The following is an 8,936-nucleotide window of genomic DNA, read 5'->3' as shown; positions in this document are numbered from 1 at the left end:
TAATATCTTGGAAAATTACATTAGGAAATGGTATTTATAAGAAATGATTACGATATTTGAACTTATTTTGAAACTATTGGATGAAATTGTTTGAAGATATACAATAACCTTTCTAAATGTATGTAGTTTCAGAAAAATAAAATATCCAATTCTGATTGTTTTCTGTTATTTACACTAAACATTTGGTATTTAATGTAGTTATTTGCATTCACTCTCTAAATAGTTCACCTACAAGGTGATTTTCGTGTTAAATATAAAAATACTATTTTTTAATTCTACAGTTTCACATTTCAGTTTCATAGTCTCTAGAACCTCACTCAAAAGTTTTAAGGTAAATGTAAATATTATATTTGCCATTTCCTCCACAACATCACTAACTCTAGCTACTATCATCAACATATATTGCAATGAAATGTTTAAAATTAAAAAATGGAAATATAGACATACCTTTCATCTCTTCATTGAATAATCTTACAATATCTTCTTTGGGTCAAATGCACAATTTCACATCATTACCTTTTCACTTATAGTTAATTCTTAATGTTTTATGTTGACACACATCAACAGGTGCCAGCAGGCGATATAATGTTAACTTTAGCAGAGACGGTTTAGCTTCCAGCAAAATGTTGTTTGCACTTGCTAACCTCATGAATGCCAGTTGATCAAAGCAAAGCATAAATTAAAAAAATTAAACCTTTCAAATATGAATTTTAAAACACAAAAGTATAAAATTAGCTTATTAAATTAAAATGTTTCTCAAAATAATTCTTATGTGTGTAAACATATTATGAATTCAAAGTTTAAAACATCACACCTTCCTGCATGACACTTATATAACGAAAAAATACCAGTAGGCTTAGAAATTTTATACAAATACTAATTTTATAAATAAAAATATTTCTTAACCCTTTGAGTGTGTAATTAAATGCATTATGGGGAAACATTTTTATAGCATCTAAAGGGTTAAGGTTAAATCTGAAAGGATTTGCATAATACCACATTAAGTAATTTCAAATTTATTAGCTCATTCCATCGAGGTTTCTAAATTAGGCTTGCCCTTATGTCACTAACAAGTACAAATTTTGTTATGATGAGATTTTTGATTTCACTTGTCCCAGTGATAAGTATCTTTATGCTCCAAAATAATAAAATATATTAGTATTTGTAATCACATTACCAATACTCAAGCATGCGCAACAGTGCTTTAATAAAACATTCACTTTTTTGTGACTTGCAGTTCACAAAACATGTTGCCCTGTAGTTCTTTCTTTGAATAATGGGAAGAAAACACAGAAAAGTATAAAAAATAATTATGGCCAATAATAATAAATTTGTAACATTTGACAAATTAAGTAACTATTTATACATTTATGTTTGGTTTGAAATATCAAAATGGATTTTTAGAACAGCTGATTTTGTTTTTTGCTGTTATGATACAAGATTATGAACAAACTGAGCAAATATATTAGTAGCTACTTGAAAAAAAAGAAAGGTGCACACAAAGGATGCCTATAATCTAGGCCTTTATCTCCAGACAAATTCCAAATATGACATATTTAATAACTTGACTTGAGAGTCTAGTAGTCAAAATAGAAATCTGCTATTAAGAATGTTGGAAAAGGAAAGAATAAATTCTAAAGTTCATTGAATACTACTACTGCAATATAAAATCTCATTTAAGTAATATGTTTTCAACTTATTAACTAAAAACACTGAAATCTTGGATGGTCTCATCTTATTCAATTATTTTTTATGTGAGTTAATGAAAAAACTTTTCATTCTGTCATTCCACACAGGGCAATCACTGCTCTTACGTATTTAAAAAACAAACTTTCTAGCAACAATGACAATTATATATTTTTTTTTTTTTTTAATTAAGGTTGAGAAAATCATACTTACTGGTTCATCAAGTTAATAAAAAAGGCAAAAATAAATAATAAGTAAATGGTGTAAAAACAAATAAACTAATAATGTGCTATTATCGTTACCATAATTCTAATTTGTAAATGACAAAATCGATATATTACAGTTCACCAACTTAATCTAGTTCACATGATAACAGTTGTTGTCCATTTAATTTGATAATAGGAATAGCAACTCAACACCAATTCTGTTTCTGTCACATCCCAGCCAGCCTGACGAGCTCTGGTATTCAGCAAAAGGCTTTGTCAGCACTGGATGTAATCAAATTTTTAGCCCTGCATTGCACTGCAAGATGTACTTTTTTTTTTACTTGAATATACCATAAAAAATTATAACTTGTTTAAAATCCAATACTTACCCATTGGAGGCATAGTGTAGGGTGGTGGCATCATTGGAGGAAGAGGTGGCATCCCTGGACATGTCATAGGTGGCCCATGCGGTGGGAATGACATTGTTAATTAACTTTTCTGTAATAAAATAAACATAAAACTTATAAAGTATGAAACAGACATTCCACATTTTCTTTGATCTGCATAGGCATAAATCACATTCAATGCTAGTGCTAACAACATAGTCCATTTCTCGGTGCAGAATTGCAGCAATGGCTGGCTTTATAAAGAAAAACAAGTGTCAAATGATACAAAAACATATCTTTCCATCAATTCCCATCAAATAAAGACTTAAAGAAGAAATGGATTTTGGTTATTAAGCGAAATGGAGGCCTCTATTACAAGGTAAGTTAGTTGTACATATATATCTATATATCTAACTGGTATTAGTAATAAGTCAAGTGACAATTAATATTATAAATATCTATGTGCAAGCTACCAAGGACTGAAAATTCTATACTTGAAATACACATTCCTATATTGTATAATTTGTTTTTGTAGGTTACAAAGTAAACAGTCTGTTCAATCTATAGGTCTCTCCCTATGTATTGATTCTGGGCCAATGGCCATGTGGGCTTTTATAAATAGGCCTAAAATATACACAATTAAATTTGTTTTCCTAGATGTAGTTATTTGATGTATGCCTTTGAAACATTGGTCTTTAAGAACTACAATTGCATAGATCTATGATTCTGTTATACTAATTTAACAGATCTAGACGTACTATTAATATTAGCCAAGCAATAAATGTATAGGTACCTTATAACATAGGGCTAAATAGTTGGCATTTCAAAAGTTTTGACATACTTGAACCTGCTTAATTGTATTTTAAAAACTTCATAAATCTAGATCTAACTGCAGTTCATATACATAAAGGCAACAAGTAATGTAGGCATATTTAATTTAGAAATTTTAAATGATTATGTTTATGACACTTATTGTTGACATCTAAGTCACTGTGGTTACTGGTATGCATTAGGCTACATTCATAGAAAAATTTGTCAACCTAATGTAACAGGTTTTAAACAGACCAAGTCGATATGATACTTAAAACATTTTTGATGGTAAATCTATTAACTCATATCTGTAATAAAAGCCATTTCATCACATCATTGCTCTAAAATATAAAAATCTATGCTTAAATAATTAACATCAGATCTAGTTTCGACATCATTTCAATCACTATCAGTCCAACCAGTAATGCTGGCTATGAAACTTACCTTCAAACTCATGAATGTAATCACCTAAGTAAAATTTATAATAATAATATTAGCTGAAAGACTGCCAAATTTTATGAAGATATACACACCATATTAAAAGTTAGAAATATTAAATCTATACAAATTTTAAACAAGTACAAAGAGGTCACGTGGTCGGGCATATTGAGTGAGTCTGTATTGAGAGAGTTAAGGGGTTCCAACTAGACCCGTACTAGCACTACTGATAAATGTATATTACTTTCACAGGGCTCGATTTCAAGAAAATTTCCAAGTTGTCCAAAGAACAACGTGACCTGTATTTGTATGGTTGTGTGAAAAAAAAGTACATAGACCCTCAAAAAAGATACAGTTACAAGAATATGTGTGTGTGTGTATAAAGACCTAATAACAAGAATTTTGATGTTTTCACGTCTTATTTATTTCCAAAAAATACAAAAAGTATTTATATTTAAGTGCCGTAGAAATAAGTTAAAAATTACAGCCAATCCATTTTTCAAAAATTTGCCCCCCACCCCAGATCTACAAACTCCCAAAGTTAGTGCAAAAGTCAGCCTTTGCAATTACTTGCTTGAAAAATTGGGTCAGAGACAAGTGGCATCATTCAAAGTGAATAAGGCCAGTCGTGTTTGTCTTCCTCTCTGTGCACCATTTTCCGGGAGGAAAACTCGGATTATGTGAAAACAATTAATTTTTTTTATCAGGACAAATTTCATTTGACAGATGTTGTGAATACAGTTATTTGTAAGTTGTTCCAGAACAACGACAACTATGGTTTTTTTGCTGTGTTGTTTATGGATGTGGGAATTTTCCCAAGGAAAAGGAGGTATCTATGCACAAGTTTCCACCTACGTCAGACAGAAAATAGCACACGGCCTGAACAAAACTCGTGATAAATGGAGTACAACTGAATGCTGCCACGTATGTAGTGAACACTTTTTGGCATCAGAATTTGAAAATATACTACAATTTGATATGAGATTTGCAAAAAAAAATTGTGCTAAAGAAAAATGCAGTGCCCAATGTGTATCCAAAGTTTGAGGGAGATCCATCAAGCAGGGCAAGTAGCAACCAGGCTCATGCCAGTGGTACATCACGCTTTTGTTCACAGACCAATAACAGTGATGATAGTCATGCCCAATAAGCTGTTTGAAAACAAAATGCATACAGGGTAAGCTCATGCTTTAGCTAACATTTTAAGTACAATATAGAATTGTTAGCAAACACTCATGTTTCATAAACACACCAGTAAATCTGCTCAAACAAAAAATATTTAAGAAATTTCACTGTACAACTATCATTTACAAAAAAAATGGCACAGACAAACAACTGTATTTTTTTTATTTATTTTTCATGCTTGTAACACTTTATGAAATTTAATTGGAGTTATCAATATGCAACACAAAAAAATGCTAGATCTACAATATCAATTACGGGAATATGACCTCAGCTATGTTTGCTTTTCCAGTCCTAATTTATACTTAGTCATATGCATACAAATTGGAGCCTGTGCAGAATACTATATCAGGAGTCCATCAGCTGATATCAGATCTAAATCTAGATTCATCACTTGAAAAACAAATATTAACTAGAATTTATATTGACATCCATGTGACCATACTGACAGATACAAATTTCATACAATTTTCATTACATTAGCAGTGTAAACCAGTCTTTTATGATATAACTATTGACACAATTCCATACAAAGAAAGATCAGACAACCACCAGTCCTCGTCCAATTCAGCCAACATCAGACACATTATCATCTGCAAGCTCTGGTTCAAACATATGCGGTGTTATTGACATATTATATCCATCTTCCTGTACACCTGCTGTCCTGATTTTTGTTTACCATATGTGATGTAGGTTTGCCCACCCAGTTCTCTATGTAGCACTTACGCTAGTTTTCCAACCAACCATAACCAAATATGGCCTGGAAAACAAGAGCTTGAGTGTTTTGTGACTTTTTTTTTAATCGCATTTCCTTTCATTGTGATATGATATACACAATCAAGCACGAAAAATGCCCTATTGTCTGTGGTCTTTAACTAAGAACCTATCACCCCTTGAAAATATATTATCCATTTCTTGGAAACAGTTGCAAATCCTTAGTTTTTGCCACATCAAGCAATTTAACTATATAGTTTTCATGCTGTAACTTTTAAATTAGTAAGCAAATGTTAACAAAATTTGGCAGATTATCAGTAAGCATCACAATTCTTTCATACACAAAATATCAAGTTTTTTTACTCAGTTTTAAGGTTTATAAACCAATGTTTTTATCATGTCTTTTTTATCTTTTTGCATGTTGCCTATCTGTCGTGCAAAGTAATATTCATTTTAAGATTAAAAATACTTCTTTGCATCATAAAATTTTGAAATTTCATATGCGAAACCTTTATAATGTCCAGATAGTTATCAAACATTTCTTAAGAAAAAACTTTACATTTTATCTGTTATCTTCCATAATTAATCTCTGTACAGGTTCGGTAGATTTGACCGATCTAGCAACCACCAAAACAAATTAGGAAATAAATATAAGTTATGCCTCTTTCATTCTAGAATGAACACAAATTATAAAATGAAAACATAAATGTTTAAACTAAATAGCTTAAATCTCATAACATTATTCATTTATATATATTTATTATTTTTATTATATTGACTTTTCAGCCATGCCTGGCTAACAATACAGAAGTTACAATGAAGCGTCTCATGTGTATTCGTTACTGTATCAAATAATATAAAACTGACCTTTGGTCATTACAAAGTAACATACCTTAACTGTGTTTTAGTAGAGTAGTATTTTGTAAAATATTTCACATTTCCATTATTATACATTATATATGTATATAGATTATTGCTATTTTGAAATAATTTCTTAAACTTATTTTTCTTAAAACATAGAACAGTAACTAAAGAAATAAAGCAAACAATTATGTCTTATAGTTATGACCTTTGTACACGATTGCTAACACTTGAAAAAATTTGCACATGGAAGATATGAAACAAAATATTTTTTTAGGTTTAATATATACATTTGAATAACTAAAAAATCATAAATTACTACATTAATACCATAGAATTCCACTATAATTTATCAAGCTTAGTAACTACAATGTATTTTAGTCTAAAAAAATATTAAATTTCGAGCAGATTAAAGACACCCTACCACATTGAAATATTGGTTCAAAAGAAAGAAATGGCACCAAGCCCATTAAAATTGATGAGAAAGCCACTAGGAAAACATTCTAAGCTTTCAATTGGTTATTCATGTCATATATAGAAGTAAATGTAAATAAGGGAGCATTTCCAAAAATGGATAGAGGTGGACGGGGTACGACTGTGTTTGATTTATGACATAAGCAATATCTTAGCAAATTGAAAAGATAAGGCTCTTATTTTATATTCTAGCTTGTCAATAATTCTTACAAAACTATAGACTTCACAAACATCTAATTTGAACCAGTGCTGCATTCAACATACCACATGACACACAAAAATCTTTGTTTATGTTTTTTTTTAATATTTACTTTTAAAATAAGAAATTTAGTAATATGTATTACTAAAACTTGAATTATAATCTACAGTTTGATACCAAATTTATTGACATGAATTCATGAAATAGTAGTTCAATAAAATTTTTAGTGCGAGTCAACAAACGAGATGACATGGCCTTCCACCCGTGACCCATCTTGAAAGGTTTAATCACTTATAATAAAACACAGCTTTTAAAACAACTATAAAGAAAGTTGAATAATTATTGGACAGAGCAAAATTTTAATAAAGTATATATATATATATATACATATAAAGGTTTAAAAGCTATTTTTATAATTTCCATAGTAAACTTTTCTTTCAGTTCCTTTCATCGTGAATTGTGAAAGTATGTGTTTTGTTAGTTTGTATTTGTTTGAAACCTACAGAAATTTTCTTCAATGAGAGGATAGCTGCAATAAGGTACACAAGCTTATATATTTAGTGATGGGTTAATGCAGGCCTCAACAAATATTTTCACAGATCTAGGAGTCAGCCCAAAGAACTCAAAAGCCAGATGTGCCTAACTTCACTAATGTCTGTACTGGGAAATGGGGGCTACACTAGTGTCTCGATTATCCAAGTTTTTTTCTATTCAAAAAATTTTCTCAAACTAATTGTGCCATTATAATACTAGGCAATAATTTAATGTTTCTGAGAAATTTTTGCTGAGAAATTAATTTTGGTTGCAAAAGTTCAGGCATAGCATTATATCCAGGGTTTTCGCTTGCACGATCTGGCATGCATTCAAATCATAAGTCGGCTGGTTCAAGCCTAGCCTTCCCTCTTTTATTTTTACCTGTTAAGACAAGAATACAAAATATTTGTAGCTTGGTTAACTTTATTTGATTAGTGATTAAAAACATAGTATATAAAAATACGAAATTAAGATTTTACTCAACCTCAGTTGTCATCTCCTGTTTGATACTGCACAGCAGGCATCCTTTAACTCTCTAGACATGAGTTCGGACCAAATTAAGAAACCATGTGACCACTTTCTACTCATTTAAAGTCATTATATTTGATACTACTAACTTTTAATATAGTATGTATATCTTCACAAAATGTGGCAGAATTTCAGTAAATATGTAATTTATGTCAAATTTTGCACTTATTGGAGGGATGGTAAATAAAATAGAGAAGAGGGAATGCCTACAGAAGTATGTCACATTTCTCACTCTTGGGGAAATCCAGGTTTTTTTAAATATTGCCTTATAAAATTAAAAACATATAATACCATTAAAATATGGATTATTAGCTACAATTTTATGCTAGACTAACTGGTATAAAGAAAAAGTTGTTGAATAAAACTTGGAATGTAAGTCACTAAAAACTCATGGCATGCGTAGTAAATGACACCTAGGCAGAAAAAGTTAAAGCGATGTATTAGGTAGTCAAGAAATTAATGTATCTTTTTTTAGATGAAAAAACCCGAACAACTTATATATCAAAACAAAACATTTATTAAATGAAAGTCTCCATTCTTATCGATGATGCTTTTCCATCTTACAATCAGGTTATTAATGCCCTGATTAACTCTCTCAACACAGGGTCGGTCAATTTGACCGAGTCACATGACCTTTTGAACTCATTTAAAGTTCATATAAATTTATTACTTATAACTGTATATTGAGTATATCTTCACGAAATTTGGCAGTCTTTCAGTTAATATTACGAGTCTTTCACATACAAAAAAAGTCATATTTCTTTGTGAGGTATTTTTAATAAAATAAAATAAAGAATTGTCCATATATATATATATATATATAGAGAGAGAGAGAGAGAGAGAGAAAGAGAGAGAGAGTATTTGTTTTGAATAGATTGTGTGCAAAGTAATTTTCATGTTAAAATTAAAAATACTTTTCGT

The 8,936-nt window shown here is 30.1% G+C and overlaps 1 protein-coding gene across 1 annotated transcript in view; it reads right to left on the bottom strand.

Annotated features, from left to right (window-relative positions):
* LOC106460516 (RNA-binding protein 25-like) overlaps window positions 1-8,936 on the bottom strand; it is a 77,767-nt gene that overhangs the window by 58,375 nt on the left and 10,456 nt on the right. The window contains exon 2 of the mRNA XM_013920231.2: window positions 2,282-2,390. Within this exon, the coding sequence (XP_013775685.1) occupies window positions 2,282-2,375 (94 nt within the window). The 5' untranslated portion in view covers window positions 2,376-2,390. The remainder of the gene's footprint in view (window positions 1-2,281; window positions 2,391-8,936) is intronic.

Source organism: Limulus polyphemus, unplaced genomic scaffold, assembly GCF_000517525.1.
Source record: "Limulus polyphemus unplaced genomic scaffold, Limulus_polyphemus-2.1.2 Scaffold784, whole genome shotgun sequence".
Lineage (NCBI taxonomy): Eukaryota > Metazoa > Arthropoda > Merostomata > Xiphosura > Limulidae > Limulus > Limulus polyphemus.
The sequence above is the reverse complement of the archived record's forward strand: the minus strand, read 5'-3'. Positions and strand labels throughout refer to the sequence as shown.